We start from the raw sequence: 23,496 nt of genomic DNA, 5'->3' as shown, positions 1-23,496 counted from the left end.
CTCTCCTCTCTCTCTTTGCAACTCTGCCTCAACTTAATCAAAAATAAATGAAAAATAACTACAAAGTAAAACGGATCGCAGTGTATGGCTATGCACCCCCTCCAAGCAACGCTGAGCACAAGACAAGTCAGAAACCAGGCAGAAGCCAGGAACAAAATACAGGAGAAAACCGGTGGGGGAGGGGGTGATACCGTTCCTCCCTCACTCCCCTTTCCCCTCCCCCCATAGCTTCCCTGAGAAATTCTAGAAGGGATTCAAGCGTAGCGGCTGACATCACTACGTCTCAGGGGCACGGTCTCTTCAGTCACTCCACACGCTCTCTTTCCCGCCTCGCCCGGGCCTGGACGTGAAGGGCGGGGCGGGCAGAGGCTGACGTCAGATCCGGCTTGGGCCGCCGCGCCGCGGGGGGGAGAGAGGCGGAGAGGGGGCGGGGCCTACACAAGCGCGCGTTCTGGGGGAGGCGGGGCCGAGCCGCAGGGGCCGCGTCACGTCCGGCAGCGTTAGAGCCCGTGCGGAGGCGGTGCGGAGTGCTTCGTGTCGGGCGGCTCGGCTGCTGCGTCCCGGGAGGCTGCGGCGGAACCTCCTCGAGGCGCCCAGAGGCTTGACAGCTTCGACGGAAGCGCGGCGGGTAGCGACAGCAGCCGGGCGTCATGAGCGACAGCGGCGAGCAGAACTACGGCGAGCGGGTACGTGGCGGTGGGGTCGGGGGTGGCCGTGCGGTTCCCCAGCCTCTCTGCATCTTCTTTCCAGGCCCATCGGCCTCAGGCCGGGAGGCGGGGGCGTGTGAGGCTCCGAAGTCCGAAGCCGGGAGGGATAGGCGACAAAAGGGGTTTAACGAGTCCCGGTGCCTAGTGTCGTGTGAGTAGCGGAGGAGGCTGCTGGCGGTCCCGTTGTGGCGGTGCCCGGGACGGCCGTTACGGGGAACGGGGGGTTCCTGGAACATGGCCGCTCGTGCCCGCGGGACTGGGGAGCGGCGTGGCGGGGCCGCGGGCCTGCTGCGGGCCGGCCTGCCGCGAGCCTCGCGCGGCCATCTTGCGCTGGCGGGCCGGGCTGCCACCGGCACAAAATGGCGGAGGAGCGGGGGGCTCGGGGGGCGCCCGGCGCGGGGCGAGCGAGGCCCCGGGGAGCCGGCCTTGGGAAGGGCGAGGGGCTGAGTCCCCTGAAGGAAGACCGCCGCTCGGAGCCCGTTAGCCCGAGGGCGCTGCGCGGGAGCTTTTGTTTCAGCCCAAATGGGTAGAGGGCTTTTTTTCCCCCCCCGAATACAAAAAGGGGGGGGCTTTGTGAGTGGAAATAGTCCGTGTCCCGTCTGGACAGACTGAAGGTGGCCAGGGTGGGTTTTTTTTTTTTTCTCCTTGAGGTTGCGAAGGGGAGGACGGCGGGCAGCGAGCGATGGCGGCGTCGTTTCCTTTGTTGTGAGGCGGCCTGAGGTGGAGGCGCAGTGCGTCCGCTTCTCCGCCTTTATTTTATTTTTGTGGGTGATGGTTGGATCCTGACGCCTAACGGTGCAGATGGGTGAGCCTGGGTGCGAGTGGCGGGCTGGGACCCTGTGTTGGGGGCAACAGGCTGGAGGGGAAAGGAGGATGTGTTGAGGCAGGGAACGTAGGGCGAGGAAGATAAGCAAACATGGATTTTTTTTTTTTTAAGCAGGAGTCAGTTAAGTGGTGTGGCAGTCTGTTGCCTGTTCCCCCTTGTGGTAGAGATGGAAATACTAGTTGTCAGGTGAATTTTTTTTTTTTTTTAAGAAAAAAGCGTTTGGTTTCTCAGGCTATTTTGGGAAGAACCTCATCGTTTGGCACCTAGTATCTTAATGAACTTGACAGCCAGATGAAATTGCCTTGAACATACTCAGATGACAGAGTTTTTTTCCTTCAGAGGTTGACTCGATTTTCTTAAGCTCCTGCCTTCTAGGATAAAGTTTGAAATATGCTCACAGATGTTACAGTTAATGAGTTCTGGTGGCTGCCGGTTACACATTTGGAGTTAGTCATTGGCGTTCGGATTGGAAGGCACTAAACAATTACTGGATAACTTGGCAATTGTTAATAATATATGATTGGTTTGACTAGCTCTCCTTTGGAAACAGGTGGAGAGGGCAGAGAATGTGCAAGTGTGCCCAAAGAATGCAAGACATTTTTGCCTGTGGAGGAGGAACCAATTGAAGGAAGTTTGGGATATACCTAGAAAGAAATGTCATCTCACTAATTTGAAATTTTCAGATTGGTTCTATTTTATATTCATGAAAGATAAAGTAGTTCCAGTGTTAATCATGTTCTTGGAAAGATTATTTGCTAAATCTGAGAAGTTAAAGTTGCATGTCAATTATTTTACTCTGTAAGAGACTTCAGAATTTGTAGAATACTTCCATATAGATTTGTTTAGTATTTGTGCTTGCTTTCCAAGGAACCGGTACAGATACATATTTACTCGGGCCTCAAGGGATTTGCAAGGTGCAGCTGTCAAATATGATGGCCTCTACACTTTGGAAAGTACAGGAAAGCAGGGAAAAAAACAAGTCATAATATTGGACATGCCCGGTATAAATAAATAGCTTCTCCAATCTGAAGGACTAGCTTTCTTCAATTCTAGAATCATTCTGAACTGTTGTGGTTCATGTTATCACTCAATACAAATCTGAAACTCATTGGAAATCTCATCCCGCCCCACCCTTATCAGTGATTCAGACACTGCCACACCATCCCCTCGAGCCCTCTGAGATTGATTGTGGAGTAACTTATCTTCAGTCACTATTACAAAAATATTTTGAGTGAATACATGGGCAGCTATAGCTGTGGTTCATCCTGTTTTGTGTGTGGTGTGTCAGGTTCCTCACCCCTCCCAAGTTCATGATATAACCAAACCTAATGCGAAGGTATATCTCATCTCCAGATCTAAAATCTTTTCCAGTACTTTCTAAGAGAAAAAATGGTCGCATTTTTTAAGACAACTAGCTGCTACCTTTTCTTCAGGGAGGAAAAAAAGTTACTAAGCAATTACATCACAGATTGGGGCGAACTTCAAAGACACAATATGTAGAATGTTATTCAGGCTGTTTTTGGTGTTGCTCAATGTTCCCTAATCCCCGTTTTGATTGTAATTGTTCTTACAAATTAGTGTTTGCTTAGAGTCCAGAAACTAAGGATAGTCTTGCAGAACAGATGTGTTAAATGTCTGTCAAGCTTTCAAAGAGTTCGGTGTTGTTAGTTTTAAAGCAAGTCTGTTTTTACCCAGCAAGTAGTTTGATGAAGTATGGGTTGTTTCTGTAGAAACATTTGCAGCATAGGCACTTTCTCTTTACTTTTTATAGAAATGAACAGTGTCTGGCTATACGATCCCATCAAACTGCTTTTCACATTCTGCAATTTTTCTCTTCCTTCTGCTTAATCTTGGAATGTCTCTTTTTGTACTCCTTATTTTTAAGCCCTTAACTCTAAATTCTAATTATCAAAACCAAAACATCTGAATCTGTTCTTATTGAAGAATTATAGTCAGTACCAAATTTCATTAACAGAGGATGGAATTAATATCAATTGTGGGTGGCAGGGAGAAACTGTTTAAATTGTTTCTCAGAATCTGGTTAGGTATGAGTCTCGACACCAGATATTCTCTCTTGACTTTTGAATAATGCTTTAAATGTGGATACTATCTGAAACTGGAAGGTGGTATTTCCAGCTGAAATTGCAAGTGATTTTACAAGGTAAGTGCTGTTGATTTTGTTAAAGGTTGAAGAGGAATTCAGATGATAAAAGAAGTGTTGATGGACCTTGTATAGCCTTTCCCAAATTTCCAATAAAATCTCAACATTGCTTTTTCATAGTTTACGTTGTGTCCAAGACAGGAATCACAGGGTTTTCGGTTTTGTTTGATTTGGTTTTTTGGTTTTTGTGTTCGTTTGTTTTGCATCTTCTTGAGCCTCAACGTTTTGTATTTATGCATACTTGTATTATTTTCTTGCAAGGTATTGTGATTACTTAGAAATTTTGAGTGTTTTTTAACCAGATTGGCATTTCGAAGTGTGAGTGGGATTAGATATTGTCTTCACTTAGTGTTTTTTAGGTCACAAGTTGAAAAAAATGCAAGTTGGTCCTCCAATTCCAAAAATCTTTGAATTGGGTTTTGGATGTTACTTTCTGTTGATAGTTTTGTCATTAATGAATGTCATATGATGGATATAGCCTCCCTTTTTGTGCTTAGATCTTAAAGGTGAACTGCGACAAAGCATAGTTACTAATTGTTTTAACTGGACAGCACCCAGAGAACTTCAAACTTACAGCTGATTATAAGCAGTTTGGTTTTTCTCCAGACTGTTGTCAGCCCTTAAGAATTTTTCTATTCCAACCTTCTTGTAGATGGAGTGGCTCAGAAAAAAATACAGTAACTTACTGATACTAAGCACTGACCATTCCACAGTAAGATGTCTATGTGTTCATCCCCAATTTAAGAAAATTATCTTGTTAACCTAATAAGTTTTTGTGTGTTTAAATAGACTTCAGTTGTATGCCTTGGGAACATTTTTAACAAAATTTGTGTCGATGGGACAAGTTTGTTTATCTCTAAGTAGGATCTCTTAACAATATGTGTATAACATTAGCCCAGTAGTTGGTCTTCTGGTTTTATGAAGTGGCCACTTGAATTTAGCAGCTGAGTTGAAATAAGCCTACTGTTTATATTATCTAGTACTGGGTTTGTTCTTAGAATATAAAAGGAGGAAGATTAGAGAATGTGGTAATAAAATAACAGCAGGAAGGCATCAGTATTGAGAACAGTTGTGACATCTAGGGCTTTGGTCTTTATTACAGTATCTTCACCTAAGCCCTCTGTCTTTACCATTAGGAGGCCCTAAAGAAATCTGCTTGGGCATTCTGATTCCACGATTACATTTGTGTTGCCAGAAAGTGTTTCCCATTACATTTTAGTGATGGATATTAAAAGCCAATTGCTGTGATTCCCTAAAATTAAAAGCTGTTTAAAAACTGTTTGGCGGAGTAAATAAAGCAATAATGGACTTTAAAACTAACCTGGAAATTAAGCTGTTAACACTTCCTAGGATGGCGATGGTTGTCTTTATACCGGAATAGATATAAAGACAAAAAAATTTCATTGTTTTCTAGAAAGAAAAACTAGGAAGTGATAGTAAAAATGAAATGCGGAATAATAAGAAAAACTAGAACGTTTGTTTATTTTATCAGAGTGTTCAAGACATGCTTTAATGATTCTCAAAATTGAATCTTTAGTACTTACTTCGGGAGGTGAGCTACAATTTTCTTAATATTACCACCTTTAAAAAACAGGATCTCCTTTGGATATCCAGAAGACTTTAATGTTTTGTTCATTTGAGTGGGGGAGGTTTTACAACAGAATTGTTGAAAATACCACTGCTGGATTCAAGTTTGTTCCGATTTCCTTTGTAGCTACTGGCTTGTACAAGTTGGTTGACTTCATTGTCTTTATTTTAGTTCTAAATCTAGTAATTGGATCATGCATACTAATCTCACTTAAGCAGCTTTCCCAGGGTGGGTTAAATATTACACTTCCAAATTGTCAGCTTCCCTGAGATTGTCTTTTTTTTAGGACTCTTTTAAATATGCAATGCAAAAATGTGTGACATAAATGTTTCTTTACCCTATCTAGACAAGTCACAGTATTGTAAACCTCTTTAAACCTGAGCCTTTGTCGCTGTGCAGATGAATTGTCCGTGCTTTCCTTTCTTGCACTTTTGTATTAATGTCATTTTTTTTACTAGAGTTGTGTTTTTGACACTTGTTAACACTTTGTATTGGTGAATACAATAAGTTAAGAAGTGTGAAATATAATTCTAGTTCTTAAAAATGTTCAGTGGCGCACTTCACGTTCAGCTTAAGCATGATAAATTTATTTGGAGTAGACAAATGAGATTACCATCAAAGAAAAACAGTAGTGTCAGTTTTTTGAGCTGCATATTCTAGGTCTTCTGTTTTTTTTTTAAACCAAAACAAAAGGGATTTTTTTTTTTTCTAGTTTCAGTTTTGGCACTGGATTTTATCCTGGAGTTTTAAAATATTCTTCATCCTGTTCTTTTTCTATTAAGGTTAATGTTGAAGAAGGAAAATGCGGAAGTCGTCATTTGACAAGTTTTATAAATGAGTATTTGAAGCTCAGGAATAAGTGAAGCTGAAATTTGAAAAAATAAAAGAAAGAATGCATGCTAATTATCAGACCAGAAGTCCCACTTGTAGAATATTGAGCAATTTGTGTGAAGTGGGGAAGATGAAAGAAGTCAGAATTTGAAACGGAAGAATGAAGAAAAGAAATAAAAATGAAGTTAAGATAAGAAGTAATCTGGAATCAGAAAGCACTACGCTAAGTAATTACTAGTCTGTTTATGTGTCCCTGTATATTTTGCTAAAGATGCATGCATTATTTGTTTAATAGAAGAAAATATATACAGGGTAAAGAAGTGCCTTCCAAGGGAAACGTTTAAATTAGGTAATTCTAATTTAACTGCTTAGACAAATGATTGAAATGCAATTTTAAAATACGCTTTGTAGTTAAATTACAGGCAACAGTGAGCTCTGTACCTCCAGCTGGGTAACAATTGGCTTCATGGTGTCCCTTTTTCTTTTTTTAACTCTTCCTGGGGAATGAGTGGTTAGAGTTGGAATGGTGGTCTGTGCCACCACCACCTAGAGACGCACATGGTGCTCTGACCCCTCTGCTTCAGTGCTGAACAGTTACAAGCATGGTGACTAATCCAAAATCCTAGCAGAGCACTGCACAAGATAGTTCTTTGTGGATGCCAGCAGGTTTTTGTTTTTTGTTTTCTTTCATGTTGCATTGGGGGACACTATGATCATTAAGCCTTTGTTACCATACATATGTACGGATGAACAAGTAGAATTCTTCAAATTTTAAGCACTTGAATGACCCTTTCAAGAGTTAAGCTGTTAACAGTGGTGTTAGAAGTGCAAATTATGAACTAGTGCTTTTTTTGTTGCTCCTCCCACCCTTTACAATGTCCTGTAAAAATAAAGCCATACTTTTGTCTTTTGTTTCAGCTGTTGGATGTAATTGTATGTTACCAAATGGGACTAGTACACACCAAGATAATGTCCAGTAACAGCCACCACTTCTGTCTGGTTGTGATTCAGAGAGTACTATTCTATATGTTTCTCCTAAAATTAAGATTTAAGAAGTTTAGGGTTTACTGGGGCTCTTTAAAAATTCTTTGACAAATTACTTAAAATGGCATCTTTGAAAAATTCATTTTCTGGTGCTTTAAGGCCTGTCATAACAGTATGAAGCTTGGCTTTTTAAGTTTCTGGTTTTTTGCAAACAAAAATCCCCTACAGGAAATGAGATTTAGCATTTGCTCTGCCCAGTTTTGTAAAATATCTAAACACTAATAACCAGTGATGATGTTACTCAAAGAACAAGCAGATAGCTGAGGTAAGAATGATTAATGTGGAGTGAATATTGAGCCAAAAGTTGATTGAGATCTAAAGAGAAGTAAAAGCATTTTGGCATCAGGGTATGGTTCAGGCTAGATATAAAGTGAAAACATTGGTACCGGTGGGCTATCTCACCTATTTTTAATGTTGGGGGCAGGCAAAGCAGCAGAGGTGATAGAAGCAGGGTAGCAGGGTTTTAGAAAGGTAACATTTGACAAGGTGAAAAATAGGCAGAAAACATATCTTCTGAAATGGAGTAAGTGAGCTAACTAGCATAAGTAAAGGTACAGTTTGCTTTTAAGAAATGTAAATACCTTACTCATACCAGACCTCTGCAGATAATTACAGTTTGGGGCCCTGAATGTTCAAAGGTTATAAAAATTCAATACATAGCTGTTGATGAGCCAGTGTTCTAAATTCAACGTATTGTCCCAGTTTTTTAAATTAAAAAGCAACTCAAAAATTTTGGGAAATGGAATGGAAAGTGTATTTTGGTGCACAATTTTGAAGTTGCTTTTTTTTTTTTCCCAAGTTTTTAAAATGCCTGCCAGAATAGAGAGCTGTAGCTTGTGTTTTGTTGGAAGCCTGCTTGTGAGTGAGGTCCAGTCATTATCAGTTAGGTTCCCTGGACATTATTTTGGGAAACCTGGCTTTATTTTATTTTTTTTCCTTGAGGCATTGGTATGCAGAGTAGGGTTGGCTTTTTTGTTTCTGTTTTGCAGCTATAGTTTTTGTCAGCCCTGAATGTAGAATTTAAAGATGTGCCTATACTACAAAAGATTGACAATTTTAACATTACACTTTAGATTTGGCTGGTATTTTTGGGTAGATTTGTTCTCTTGCATGTTATCCCAGCCAACTGCAGTGGCCTATGGAGGTGCAGAAGGCTTTAACTTGAAGGAGAGTCCTAAGAGGGTTTTCAGGACCTTGGTTGGGTGTCTTCTGCATTATATTTCTCCCCTTTGTAGTCTGAAAAATGGTAATTCAAAACAAAATACCTACATAGTCTAGCAGTTTTGTAGACAGTGAAAACTTGAAATTTCACAGTGTATTTCGACTTGGATTTGATGAGGAAATCTCATTAAGGTTGTAGTTAGGCTAGTAATATTTTTTCTTTACTGCTAGTGGGTAGGCTAGTGAAAACCTACAAGAGGCTTTTCTGTGAAGCAAAGGGAGGGAATCTGTCTTGCCACTCCTTCTTGGTACTCCAATTCCTTGACTAATTTCTGTTAGCTACAATTTACCTTGCTTTGGTTGAGCTTTTGAGGCACAAGTTATTAGGTAGGTTATCTCCATTTCTGGCAGGTTTTTTTTTTCTCCATTGAAGGTTATCATTCCTAAAGAAATCTTTCTAGCATTAGCATAAAATTATTACGTAATTTTTATTTCTCCATTTTTACCTTCTCTCCAAGATTGCCTTTATATGTGGTGAAAGTGGCAGAGACGGCAGCCTATGTAAGAGGCCACTTTTTAGTTCAAGGAGAGAAAGGGGGTGTGAATTCCCTGGATGTCTTGATTTGATGGAGAAATTCAAAGGATTATTTATTGGATCTCAGAGCATCAGTATGTCTTTTAGCCATTTCTTGGTGCTAAAGGCAGCTGTTCTCACTAATAAAGCATGCTATCATCTATTTCTTTTAATCTCTTTGCAGTTGCTCAAAGGTGTGGGGGTTTTGGGGGCAAGGCTGACCTGTTAAAAAAGTGTTTGAAAATGTCTAGAGTTGAGGCCCTGGAGACCTGAATTCAACTAACTGTGAGTTAGTCTCTCACTGTACACAAGTTTTCCCTTTATATATTTTAAGAATTCTGCCTTCATTATACTCTAAACCACAGGTCTGTATTCTTAAATGTTCAGGACTGTAACTCAAAAGTAATCTGATATCCTTTAAGAAAACGAAATAGCCATAACATTATCATTACTTGTCTGGAAGTCCTGACTAAATATTTAATATCTTTAACACAACAGTAACTTAATGTGCTTCTTTTGAGTATGGCAACTGAGATTAGACTATTCATGGATTTTGCCTAAGTGTTAACTCACTTTGGATAACTTGGCTGTCATACTGAGTGGGCTCTTTTATATCTATTCTGTGTACAAAGTACTTTGCCTGCAGAGCTTTTCTCTGGTTGTCCTGACTGTATATGTTATACACACATAAACACAACTTTTGTGTTGGTCAACTAACCATATGCCCTGGGTTGGTTGAATTAGTTGCTATTTCATTGTTCTTTTGTGTTTTCTTTTGGGGTAATCTTTGCTACTTAGCTTCCAGCCAGTCTTAGACTGAGCAATGTATAATTACACAATAATTACTCTCACATTGATTTTGCTAACAGTTCTGAGCCCTTTCTCTGCTGGGTCCAAGATTAGGAGCCTTTAATACAATCTGTCCTGGTTTTAATATATCCTTTACATAACATTGTTAGTTATTTCCAGTTACCTATAAAATTTACTGTTGCTCATCTATATTTTGATGAGAAAGCTTTGGATCTCTTTGGCACTCTTACCTTTTTTCTATAGCTTCATTCAGTTGCTTTCAGTTTGATGGTCTTTGAAGTTGCTTCTTTCCACTAGGTTTCTGTCTTTAATGCTTTGTGAAATCATCTTTGTCTTACTCAGCAGTACATAGAAATTTAACATAAAAGTTCATACAACTGCATTGAAATAGTTACAAAGTATAGGTTTCATAGGTAAGATTTCTTCCAACCTAGTCTTTACTGAACAACTTTCCCAAATACAGTCCTTGGACAGTTGCCTTAAATGCTTGGCTTTGACACTCCTTTTTGAAGGGAGTAGGATCAAATAACTCAACACCTGCTCTCAAAAGGTGGGCGAAAGGTCAAGTTAATTGATTAATCTCAGTTGACTCAATGAAACTATTATACCAGGTATACTCATTTCCTGCCCTTACTTATATTTTCTTGTCTTGGAAGGGTATTGCTCTCCCTCACCATTTATCTCACAGCAGCTTATTTGTTTTTAAAGTTACCCAGAAAGTACACAAATTAAACTTTTGACATCTACGTGTAGGAATCCCGTTCTGCTTCCAGAAGTGGAAGTGCTCACGGATCGGGGAAATCTGCAAGGCATACCCCTGCAAGGTCTCGCTCCAAGGAAGATTCCAGGCGGTCCAGATCAAAGTCCAGGTCCAGATCTGAATCTAGGTAAGAGGCTGTCTTGAGATTTTCTTCAGCTCTGAAATTTGTGTGTGCTTTATAAACCAGGGAAGTAGAAAGGGTCACATCATTTGTTGACCTGTTTAATATTGTACTAGATATAGTACAATATTACGAAGTTGTACGAGACAAAAGTAAGTGGTAAAGAGCTTGGGCTTTTAGAGTCAGTGTTCAAACCTTTTGTATGTTTTTGCTGGTTTAGGCAGATTAAACTTTAATACTTTAGCTTCCTTTTGTGTTAGTACCAGTCTTCAGAATTGTGAGGATTCGTGATGACTGTTAAACTGCTTATTAGTCTGGCAAATAAACTCTAGAACACTAATTTACAGTAACTGAAAGTCTTGATAAACAGGCATAGTCTAGTTTATTATGTATCTGTGTATGTAAAGTAAGAAATATCTTACAGTGCCCCAGTTTATGCCTGTTGTCAAGTATAATTAACATTTTGTTTCTCAAACATGTCCTATATTAGGTGGTAGCGGTATGGTTTTTCTTTCTGACTGCAAATGAAAATGACCTGATGACTTTGTTAATGTGTTAAATGAATGGTGGGCATTGAGGGTGGTATTCTGAGAGGGGGTCAGGGGGAAGATGGGCAGAAGCCAAACTAGTGAAATTCTTTGTGATTTATGTTTCTTCAAAAAATAAGTATGCTTTACTTTAAGAAATGGTTGAATAGAGCTTGCAGTTTTGAATTGTCTCCTGGCAAAGCTGAATATTGATTCTATTGGAATTTAACTCCATTGAAATTAGCTGATAACCACTTTTTTTGTCATATACTGAGTCATAGCCCTTTTCTTACAGGTCTAGATCCAGAAGAAGCTCTCGGAGGCATTATACAAGGTCGCGATCTCGGTCCCGATCCCATAGACGATCCCGTAGCAGGTCTTACAGTAGAGATTATCGCAGACGACATAGCCACAGCCATTCTCCCATGTCTACTCGTAGGCGTCATGTTGGGAATCGGGTAAGGCGGGAAACAGCTGTTGAGTGCCTGAGTTTACTTAAAAAAAAAAGAGAGAAAAACTGATTTAATTGGACAATGAAGCTTATAGCAGTGATTGCATGAGTGAAATCTTGAGGCTTAGTGTTTTGAGATGTCTCTTTTTTTTTTAATTTATTTTATTTATTTGAGAGACAGGCAGACAGAGCCTCCATCCGCTGGTTCACCCCCCAAAGTCCTGCAACGGCCAGGGCTGGGCCAGGGCCGAAGCCGGGAACGCATTCCAGGTCTCCCACGTGGGTGGTAGGAACCCAGTTGCTGGAGTCAGGAGCTGGAGCTGGGTATCGAACCCAGGTACTCCGACATGGGACGCGGGCGTCTTAACCGGTGTCTTAACTGCTAGGCCAAGTGCCCGGCCCCAAGATGTATTTCAAATGCCATCTTTTATATCATAACAACTACTGACATAGCATTTAAAATGGGTTGGGCATTATTAAATAATGAGTAGCTTATACTGCACAGGAGGATGTGTGGAGGTTTTTTGAAAATACTCTACATTTTATAAGGAACTTGAGCATCTGGCACAATTTGGTATTCTTGGGGTGTCCTGAAACCAATCCCCAGTTGTCCAGATCTATGGACAACTATGCAACATTTGGAACTGTCTCTGGTTTCAGGCGTCCACTGGGGGTCTTCGAACACATTGCCCCAGGGATGAGAGCAGATTCCTTTATGTTCCTATAAAAAAATAGAAACTATGTGCTCTTGTAAATGTTTTTGGCAATTCTGAGCATTCCATTGTATTACAGTGTAATTTTAAAACTAATTTTTTTCTCTAATGCTATTCTGATTAACCATATATCTGCCTGTTATGAATATGTGAATTCTTGACAATAAATTGCTAGGTGAATCCCTCATCCAGACTGCCCTACAGTCTGAAAGATGCCAAGTTTTTAGTTTGTTTGTTTTTCTTTTTTACCAGTAGAAGTCCCTATTTCTCTCAGTTAATTCTAAGATTAAAATTATTTTATAGTCTTTTTCTGCCCATTCTCAAAAAATGCTTGCAGTGCTTGCTGTAATGTTTTGTAATTTCTAAATGGTGGTATTTGGTCTAATTGTTAAGTAGTTAATTGTTTGTGTTATACTTTTAGCTAGCTTTTGGTTATTTGGTGTTTGGGTGGGGGGGGGTGAACTTTGAGACAAACTTTTCAGAATTTAACATCGATTTTTCTATTTCTAGGCAAATCCTGACCCCAACTGTTGTCTTGGAGTATTTGGTTTGAGCTTGTACACCACAGAAAGAGATCTGAGAGAAGTTTTTTCTAAATATGGTCCTATTGCTGATGTGTCTATTGTATATGACCAGCAGTCTAGGCGTTCCAGAGGATTTGCCTTTGTTTATTTTGAAAATGTAGATGATGCCAAGGAAGTAAGTAAACCATGTATACCTTAACTGCAACTTTCAATGAGCAAGTGTGTGGATGTGGATGGTGCTTGGTTTTACAGTGTACAGTAGGATATACAGGCACAGTTTGAGTTGATGTTAACCCTATTGTGGAGAAAATTGAATCTGTGTATGTTTCTAGTTATCCTGTGATTATGTAAGTAAGTGGATTGGTGGTTTTCTAGTTTAGCATACCTAATTTGTGCTTAAATATGAGCTATTTTTGTGTGATGAGAAATAACCAAAAATAATGGGACTAGTTTGGAGTATATTGGCAGATAATGATATTGGTTGAATTTTAATTTGACTTGAGGTAGATTACATTATTAGTGTGGGCTGTTTAAGAAATAAAGGCTAAATACTAGAATGGCAGCTAAGTCATACCGCGGAGAAGTAACAGTAAAGAAGAGAAGAGCATTAAGAAATGGTTGACAGGATAGTGTCTTAAAGGTGGGGATCACTTGATTTGTTAAATGAAAAACTACAAACTAAAGACAACTAGAATTTGAAGCATTGTTGTATGAGCGAAGATAAGGCAGCTAGCCAACTTTAGCTCGACTGTGAAAAACAGATTATTTGAATTATTTAGGTACAAAAGTTGACTATGGGATGTCTTCATAAAGCTTTGTGAAAAGATGTGTATTTTAAAACCACACTTGCGATAAACTTAAGTTCCTTTTTTTTCCCCATAAACCTAAAAATACTGTTCTAGTTCATGGATTAAATTAGTCTTCTGGCATTTGTAAATAGAGCATAATCAGTAACTTTATCCAGGATGTAGATTACAATTATTTATCTTTTGAAGGCTAAAGAGCGTGCCAATGGAATGGAGCTTGATGGGCGTAGAATCAGAGTTGATTTCTCCATAACCAAAAGACCACATACTCCAACACCAGGAATTTACATGGGGAGACCCACATAGTAAGTGTGTTTGCGATATGCAAATGTCATTGACAATTTGGTTTACTTCCTCTGTGCTGGTGAAGTCTTTGGCATTCCATCTGATTCAGCGTGTTAATCAGTGTTTAAACAAAGTAAAAAAAAAAAAAAAAAACATGGACTTTGGTTAATAGTGTTGTCATAGCTCTTCCACCCCCAAAGCGGTATTTTTCATGTGACTACTACTTTCTCCTTGGAAACATATGTTCTTATTTTATTAGATTAGTAGGGGAAGTCAGTAGGTATGTGCCGCATAAATAAACAACAAAGAAAAATTGAAGGCATTACAGCAATTCAGATAGTCTTTCTAGGGCATATCTTCAATTCTTTTCCTTCCTATTGGAATAAATCTGTAATTGAAGCATTTGCCCAGTACATAGGCGCTTGATGAGCCATCATGCTGCTGCTAAATAGATTTTTATAGCAAAGCTCATGTCGATGTATTTAAGCAAGACTACTGCATATTGTTTTGAAACGTCCACCTTGTCATTCCTAGTGGCAGTTCACGCCGTCGGGATTATTATGACAGAGGGTATGACCGAGGCTATGATGATCGAGACTATTACAGCAGATCGTATAGGTGAGTTCTGATGTAAAATGTAACATTTAGAATATGTGATCAAAATTTAAAGCAACGCTATACCTATGTTTTATTCCTTTATTATCTGGATTGGATAGCCAGTTGGATAAAAAAGACTGCCTCCCTGTTGCTCACACTGCACCCCACAGCTACCACTGTTTGCTGGGGTAGAGTTGCATGCTTATTCTCTAGCAAAAGACTTTGTCACCTTGATGTGCTAAATATTACGAGTGTTGGTCACCACACAGGGTCAAGATTTTGTGAGCAAATCAGATGTGTCAACTGAGTGTCTAAGGTCACTAAGCAGTTTTAACTTTAATTTTAAAAGCTTTACTTGGTACTTGAATTTTATGCCAAGAAACTCAAAGTATTATATCATTGTTTTAGAATGTCTAGGATTTTGTTATTTGAAGACAGAATAAAAGAGAGCTTCCATCCGATTTTCACTCCTCAGAGCTGGGCCAGGCTCAAGAGCCAGGAACATCAGCCAGTTCTCATCCATGGGTGACAAGCCCAACCTAAGCACTACAGCTGTCTTCCATTGCCTTCCAGGGACTAGATAGTAGCCAGGATTTGGAGCTAGCACTCTGTAATAGGGGACGCAGTGTCACATGCCCTAACAACACACTGTACCACAACATCAGCCCCCAGAATGTCTGTTTTAACAAGAAAGCCTTTTGTGGGCCCAGCGCAGTGGCCTAGAGGTTAAATCCTTACCTTGCACATGCCAGGATCCTGTATAGACACGGGTTTGCATCCCAGCTACTCCAATTCCCACCCACTTTCCCTGCTTGTGGCCTGGGAAAGCAGTGGAGGATGGCCCCAAAGCCTTGGGACCCTGCACCTGCGTGGGAGACCCAGAAGAAGCTCCTGGCTTGGATGGGCTCAGCTCCTGCCGTTGCAGTCACTTGGGGAGTCAGCCATCGCACATAAGATCATCCTCTGTCTTTCCTCCTCTCTGTGTATCTGACTTTCCAATAAAAAAAAAAGTCTTAAACAAAAGAAAGCCTTTTGTATATAATGTGATGCATTGGAAAACTGGCAAAATTCTTGAAGAGCTAGCATAGTGGCATAGTGGGCCACTGGGGATCCCCTATTGGCTGTGGTTCAAATCCTGGCTTATCTACCTCCAATCCAGATCCTTGGGAAAGCAAAGCCCAAGTCTTTGGAACTCTGTACCCACATGGGATACCCAGAAGCAGCTCTCAGCTCAGTCATTTAGGGATTGAACCAGCATATGGAAGATCCCTGTCCTCTTTGTAAATCCTGCAGTTCATATAAAAACAAAGGAACCTTTTTAAGGAATACATTCTTGAGAATTAAAATGTAGCCCTTTGTAATGATGGAAGGTTTTTTTTTTATCACCTTACCTATAAGAAAATGCAAAGTTCACATTGTGGATGTTTTAATTACAGAAATTCATAGCAGACTTAATTTTGTCTTCACAGAGGAGGTGGTGGAGGAGGAGGTGGATGGAGAGCTGCTCAAGATAGAGATCAAATTTATAGGTATGCCAGAAAATTACTATGTTCTGTGAAGCTGTAGAAACCTTTAATAAAAATGTCCTTAGCAATATCTAGAAAGCTAAGTGGTATTATATAAATCTGAATTTCTTAATGTTCACCCATAAAAAGGGACATAACAATATAAAGGGCTTGGTGGGCTTACAGAAATAATTTGGTCTGTAAAGAGAATTTACACAGTATTTTAAATGGATATAATGACAAAAATTAATAAAATGAACTTGTTTTTCCCATTCCTGATTACCATGTTCTTTTCAATATTTTCATTTGCTGTCTGTAAGCATCTCGAAATAAGCATCCAAGCCATTCAAATTAAACTGACTAGAAGCACTAGTGAAATTGACTTGGCCCTCATAACACATTTTATTCTTACTACTTTCAACATTGAAATCTCATGCTAGTGAGAAATACTTGAAAGTTGATGAGGGCCTCTTTTGTCATTTTGTGATTGATGGAGACTTACAGTCTTAACGTTTGCTTACAGAAGACGGTCACCTTCTCCTTACTATAGTCGTGGAGGATACAGATCACGTTCCAGATCTCGATCCTACTCTCCTCGTAAGTTTCTATCTAATGATTCTGCTGCTTAGGATGGCTTGCTCCGATTGTCCAAACTACAGCCAGGTAGCTTCCTTGTGCAGATAATGGCTTAATTTAAGTAGTCCTTTGGGTGCTGTTTTTTGCTTCTGGTGAGTGAATTGTCACCATCAGTAGCTTTTCTTTTTAGGGATCCTTGCAAATCTTGGACAACTTAGACCTTCTTAGGTGATTTAAATTTAAAACCTTTGTTCTTAGGCTAAGTTCTACTTCCCCAGTTAGAATGTCTGCTTTCCTAGTGTTAACACTAAATATTCATTTTCAAAGGAAGGAGATACTGATATGTAGGAGTTAGCTAATGATGACATAGTCTTTATTTTCTTCATTAAATTACATTTTAATCATCCATGTGTTTGTTTCCTTCCCAGGTCGCTATTAAAGTATGAAAGTGAACACTCTGAAACCTGCCCTATGCTGGGATGTTGTTTGTGGACAATATTTTTTATTGTCTCCTGTTTAAAAAGTGAACAGTGCCTAGTGGAGTTAGGTGACTTTTACACCTTTTATGATGACTACTTTTGGTGGAGTTGAAATGCTGTTTTCATTCTGCATTTGTGTAGTTTGGTGCTTTGTTCAAAGTTAAGTGTTTTCAGAGAAGTATGTTTTGCATGTATTTTTTTACAGTCTAAATTTTGACTGCTGAGAAGTTTCTATTGTACAAAACTTCATTTAAAAGGTTTTTCTACTCAATCCAGGGTATTCTGAAGATCGAAGCCTGTGTGTAAAATGCTGCCAAACGGCAAAAGCAACAATAAAGTTTGGTTTTTACTTTTCTTTCTGACATACAAATGCTCAACAGAAAGTTCAAATTAAGTTGTCAGTAGTAAATTAAAAGAAAAATTCCTGTTTATCCAGTCCATCAAACATCCATACCTATGATACTCGCAACTAAGTGTTAAAAATTATGCTCTGTAACTCTGTACTGCTAGTATTAGAACTAAAACTCTTGCAATATAGCAAATGCTTTATGCTTATAGATGTGGATTTGTCAGCATTTATGTAACCTGTATTATATATAGCAGGGAATATGAAAAGAGTTACACAATGTATGCCTTTAAAAGGCTTTTTCTTAAAGCTGTTACAAGAGGCTTAATGGTATTTCAACTAGATATCAGCAAGTGACAATACATTCCACCACTAATGTGCTCTTGTTCTAGCTTTTAGACCATACGAAAAAACTGGGTGCTTCCAAGTATGAGATGAGAGAAGGGAACACTACACCTGTGTCATGGATAAACTGAAGACCTTGCCTGTTCATTTTTTAAATTTTATTTTCAGGTCCTTTGCTTACCAGAGGAGACCCAATTTCACTCAAATGTTTTGAGGACTGTGTTTAAATAAACGCTATTGAAAAGAATATTTGTTGGTACTATTCAGTTTGCAAGAAAGTATTTGAATATATTCTTAATATATCTGTGTAATATGCTGAACTCGACCTTCACACATACCTGAGGATACCTGGAGTGCAGTTATATTGTAAAGTCAGTTATATTGTAAAGCGCTTCATCCTTGAGTGACCGTGATACAGAGTGCTTTACCTTGGTTCAAATATTGGAGATCATACCCTAGGGCCAAAGCCAATGAATTATAGATTCCCACAATAAAGATAGCCATTAAAGTCTCATTGCCATCATTGTCTTGAAATGTACAAGGATTAAAGATGGCGTCTGGCTGAAATGCTTAGTCACAAGCTGAGTAACACACTTTGCTCCATCAATGCCAATTTCTTACTACTAGAAAGTCCTAATTGTGTGGAGTGCCTTACATGATCTTCATCTGCCAGTGTCTCCTTCCTGGTTTGTTTGTGTTTTTCTCAGCACTTAATTACCCTTCTACACTGTGACCACACAAATTCAAAGTAGGCCAGTCATTTGGTCCCAGAAATATGATCTGTGTGGAGTCTAAAATTCAGGATAAAAAGTGGTTGAAAGGAATGACATCCATAATGTAGTGAGTTTTGGCTAATGATAATCACCAAGAGAATGTCATTAATCCTGATTTTTGGCTCTTAATTGAGTATATCACCTCTGCTGTCACAGTAAGACAGTTTTGACTTCAATTTCCTGATTCCAGCATCCAAAAGAATTTTGACAATTTCTAAATTGCCATCAAGAGTGTGTAACAGATAACATGTTAGAATTATTCAGTTTACCAGTTTGGAGAGTAGTGTAGTACCTTTCAGACTGGGATAGAACTAAGTTGTTGATGTGCTGTAATATTTACCTAGTTTCTGAAAGGAAAAAAGGTTTTGGAAACCTGAGTAACTGCTCCTGCAGATAGAGAGGGAATTCCAACTTCTCTGTGCACGGTGGGCATGTGGGCCAGGAGCCAACTGAAAGCAAAATGGCTTTTCCCCTCTTTTTGCCTTATGGATAGATAAAGTGGACATTGAATGCGATATTCTCTGGTGGAGAGCACCAGGACATTCATAAGGTGATGACAGCACGTGGCCACAGAGCTGAGATTAAAGTGAAATAAAACGATGGTTCTCAGGATTGGTTTTAGTGATCTGACAAAAGAATGCTCGGGAAAAAAGCTAGTGTGCCAGCAGTGGAAAGACAAACTGTTGAGAAGCCCAAACTTGAAATGCTGTTTTTCTTACATTAAGAATGTGATTCAATCTCTGCTCTTACTGCTCTTGGGTCTGCAAGGGAGGCCCAAGGAGCAATATTGGGCATTGAAGTAGGAAACAAATTTCTCCCAAGAACAGTTTTATTGACCAAAGTTTTTAGAATTTTTACAGGCATTTTGAGAATCGGTTAGGCTGGATTTATTTAAAGCACCACCCCAGCTTTTTGTGTCATGATTTGTCTGTTTTAAACCTAGCCAGTGCACTAAGATCACAAGGGCAGAATGCTCTTAGAATACAGAAGTCCAAAATCTAAGTTGGAGCAGTACTGGATTGATTGACATTTTACTCAGCTGGACCCGAGCTGTTACTCTGCTGACCTTGTTCCTGCAAACCTGGTGTTGAGCATAATCTGAAATTCGTACTAGGCCATTTCGCACACATAACACATCCACCCTATTGCTTAGAAACAATAGCCCTGCTACTTCAGTTTGTAAACCCAAACACCTGGTCTCTGCTAATGTGAAATCCTATTTCACCTTTTATCATACACAGGCTTGTTGAAGTATTAATCTCCATTACTCAGGAACAAGGTCAGCAGCGTCATACCTTGCTTAGAACCAAAGCCTGAGTCTCTTGAACATAGGCCTAGCATAAGTATCGGTGACATAGACCCTCTGATTAAAGAGGCCAGAATTCTAAAAGAAATCTACAGAAACAGTCTGGGAAAATGTGCTCCAGATTTCAACTCCGCTTATGCACACCCTAGGAGACAGGAGGTGGTGGCATATGTAGTCTGGCTCCTAACGCTCATGTGGGAAAATGAATTGTACTCCTTCCTGGCTTCTCTGCTGGTCTAGTCCCTGTTATTGCAGGCATTTAGGGAGTGAACCTGAACTTGGGGAAAGAGGTTTTTGTCAAGTTTTTTTAGGGCCTGGCATGTGGTATCCACATGGACATTGATTGGAGTCCTGGCTGTTGCACTTCTGACCCAGCTCCCTGCTCATGTGCCTGGGAAAAGAGTGAACGGCAGCCCAAGCACTTTGTCAGCCACACCCATGTGAAAAGCCTGGTTGTGAAGCTCTTGGCCTCTGCCTGGTTCAACCCTGGCTTGGTGCTTCCATGTAAGGGGAGAACTAGGTGCAAGATCCCTTTCCCGTCTCTTTCAAGTAGGTAAGTCTTTTTTTTTTTTTAAGATTTATTTTATTTTCATTACAAAGTCAGATACTGAGAGGAGGAGAGAGAGGAAGTGGAGCTGCCGGGATTAGAACCAGCGGCCATATGGGATCAAGGCGAGGACCTTAGCCACCAGGCCACGCTGCCGAGCCCAAGTAGGTAAGTCTTAAAAAGTTCTGTTTGGATTCTCGCTAGAGCTTTCTGCAGCCAATTATTTTTCCAGCAGATTGAATGTATGAGAACCAGCAATGCAGTGAGTATCGAAAGTGTGAAGCAGGATTCTGGCACAAACCCACTAAGTGAAATCTAATGCCCATCCTCTGACTTTGCTGCTTGTTTCTACTAGTTTACCAGTTTTGAGTCAGTGAAGAATCCTTGTTACCTTGGGACAAAGTCCAAAGGAAACTAGGAAGAACTCCCCTTGAATGTTAATGCCACCTTTATAAAATTTTGCAGTGGCATGAATGATGACATGTAGCTGAGGGTTTGGGGGATGTAGTTCCCCACCCCTGTGCTAGCATTGTGCCATGTAATACTGTAGTGTTACAGGGCGCCACAGCTCCTAGCTGTGCATTCATGAAGGTAAAGAGCATTACAGTTTCATGTTATGTTTACTATGTAAGAGTAATTTACAATGGGGCAGCATCAACCCACGTGAGAATCAGTTCAAGTTCTACCTGCTCCACTTTCTGATCAAAATGCTAATGACCTTAGGTAAGCAGTACAAGACATACGAAGTACTGGGGACCAAATGAATTTCTGGCCTCAGCCAATCTGGTTCAGTCCTGGCTGTTGTGGGCATTTGAGGAGTGAGTCAGCATTGGGAAACTTGTGTCACACTCCCTTTCAAATAAATCTTTTTTAGAAATTGGTGGGCCTGGCGCAATGGCCTAGCAGCTAAAGGCTTCGCCTTGAACACGCTGGGATCCCATATGGGCACCGGTTCTAATCCCAGCTGCTCCACTTCCCATCCAGCTCCTTGCTTGAGGCCTGAGAAAGCAGTGGAAGATGTCCCAAAGCCTTGGGGCCCTGCACCCATGTGGGAGACCTAGAAGATCGGCACAGCACTGGCCATTGGCAGTCACTTAGGGAGTGAATCATCAGACAGATGATCTTCCTCTTCCTCTCCTCCTCTCTGTATATCTGACTTTGCAATAGAAAATAAACCTTAAAAAAAATTGGTTAGTGGGCCCAGCACAATAGCCTAGCAGCTAAAGTCCTCACCTTGCACACACCAGGATCCCATATGAGTACTGGTTCCAATCTCTGCAGTCCTGCTTCCCATCCAGCTCCCTGCTTGTGGCATCTTTAAAAGCATAGTAGGAACGCTTGTACTGGCTGAGATGGAGAGTACATGAGAATGCAATGATGTCTTGATTCATACTTTTCCCCATTTCTCATGGCTCCTTGGCTTCAGATTGGCTCAACTCCAGACATTGCGGCCGCTTGGGGAATGAGCCAGCCGACAGAGGATCTTTATCCTCTGCAAATGTGCCTTTCCAATTAAGAGAAAAAAATGCCAGGGGCTTCTTCTGGGTCTCATTGTGGGTGCAGGGACCCAAGGCTTTGGGCCATCCTCCACTGTTTTTTCAGGCCACAAGCAGGGAGCTGGATGGGAAGTGACGTGATTAATAGGTGCCTGATAATCTAGAAAGTGAATTTTCTTGACCATTAAGGCAGACAGACCTCAGAAGCAATGTGCCTATCTGTAAAGCTTGTTTGCCTTTCAGTGTTGCCTGAATGTTCAGATTCCCAGATAGTAGCAAGCTCCATCCTGTCCAGTAAATCTTGTCTGTCTCCAGTTTTTTCCACCTGGAACACAGCTGTACCCATTCACTTATATAGTGTGTTTGATAACTTCCATATTATCATGGCAGTGTTGGGTGTTGTGATAGTTGTTGAGTCACACCATGTGATACGCTATCAGTTTTAGAGGACAGTGTTAGGTCTAGTCTTGAGGTACCTGTACAATCACCCACATTCCACTCAGGTGATCCTGATAATGGAAGTCTTTCGAGTGGGTTCTAAAAAGCAGTATCATTCACTGCTTTTTAGACATAGTTCATATGTATGCCCTAGAGAGTGTCTGATCTTACCCTGTAATCAGAGGTTTGGAAGTAGCTGGATCAGATAACAAAAGCAAGCCATGGCTCAATCCTCAAAAAGGGTTTTCACTCGCCTAGACCGAAACATCACTGTTGGAGCTGGGAGCCTGGCTTGCCAGTGATAACGATCAACCCCGATCTAAAGTGAAATGGACTTGGGAGAATAGTTGTGCAACAGATTAACTAATGTATTGGGCTTCCATTATGAAGAGAGCAATAATTTATTCTCACTGGAAATAATTCAATCTGGATTACTTTCTACCTATCTGGGTCATGAAGACACTTGTCCCACACAGCTTGGCTCTGTGATCCCCCTGAGTCAGACGCAGCTGGACATGGATGTACAAAGGAGCTTCAAACAGTCCACCAGTGGAATTAGTAGATAGATTTTCCCATGAGCCTTTTGGATCCATAGTTGATATTGTCAACTGTACGTACATATTTTAGGTTGACTGCTTTGTTCATATTAAGCATTTTCTGTGCTTTTAAAATATTTTTAAGACACCTGTTTATGGGAATCTTTGATGTTCACATAGTTGACAAGGATGCAAGCCCTTGAGGACTACCAGTTAGGGTGGGGACAGTCAAAGCATGAGGGAAGGTGGGTAGGACAAATGCTTGCAATTTTTTTCCCTTTTTTCCTGTATGGGGGTGGCAGAGTGGCATGCTGCAAGAGGGCCACTCCTAGCTGCCAAATTACATAAACACCTGAGGACGGGTGATATCTGCTTGATGTCATCTTAGAAATCCTAATGTGAAGAAGAATGTTCCAGAGGTATTGCTTCAGTGTTTGTATTGCTTGAATGGTTTCAAAAATTTTGAGATGCTGTTGGTTGAGAACATCCTTCCGTGATCCATCGGGCTGATGAAGTCCGTCCTAATGGGTCCACTCACTCAGATACTTGCTGCCAAAGCTCAGCCAGGAGAGTTACTCAACTTTTAGGCTGTCCAACAAGGTCCTCCACAGGCTTAAATGAGCTGGCTGTCATGTGCCTCTGGGCATTCTGTCCTGCACAGGC

At 40.5% G+C, this 23,496-nt stretch overlaps 1 protein-coding gene and 1 long non-coding RNA gene across 9 annotated transcripts; both read left to right on the top strand.

The window, feature by feature from the left end:
* Nucleotides 1–429: 429 nt before the first annotated feature.
* Nucleotides 430–17,984, top strand: TRA2B (transformer 2 beta homolog). 8 transcript variants are annotated; one of them, XM_058662191.1, is made up of 10 exons: nt 435–686; nt 10,456–10,589; nt 11,406–11,568; nt 11,743–11,898; nt 12,785–12,973; nt 13,794–13,909; nt 14,424–14,507; nt 15,956–16,015; nt 16,518–16,588; nt 16,996–17,984. In XM_058662191.1, the coding sequence occupies exons 1-10, from the start codon at nt 651–653 to the stop codon at nt 17,004–17,006; spliced, it is 1,020 nt and encodes a 339-aa protein (XP_058518174.1). In that variant the 5' UTR covers nt 435–650; the 3' UTR covers nt 17,007–17,984. The 8 variants fall into 8 exon arrangements, with proteins under 8 accessions (XP_004577779.1, XP_058518174.1, XP_058518173.1 ...); XM_058662190.1 differs by having other exon boundaries at nt 438–686; nt 16,515–16,588; XM_036494833.2 differs by lacking the exon at nt 11,743–11,898 and adding an exon at nt 6,065–6,340 and having other exon boundaries at nt 456–686; nt 16,515–16,588.
* Nucleotides 17,985–20,254: 2,270 nt separating this feature from the next.
* Nucleotides 20,255–20,604, top strand: LOC131479833 (uncharacterized). The gene is made up of 2 exons (XR_009245127.1): nt 20,255–20,369; nt 20,532–20,604. It is a non-coding gene; the product is annotated as an uncharacterized LOC131479833 (long non-coding RNA).
* Nucleotides 20,605–23,496: the final 2,892 nt, after the last annotated feature.

Source organism: Ochotona princeps, chromosome 3, assembly GCF_030435755.1.
Source record: "Ochotona princeps isolate mOchPri1 chromosome 3, mOchPri1.hap1, whole genome shotgun sequence".
NCBI classification, from domain to species: domain Eukaryota; kingdom Metazoa; phylum Chordata; class Mammalia; order Lagomorpha; family Ochotonidae; genus Ochotona; species Ochotona princeps.
Note: the sequence above shows the minus strand (reverse complement) of the source record. Positions and strands in the feature narration are given on the sequence as shown.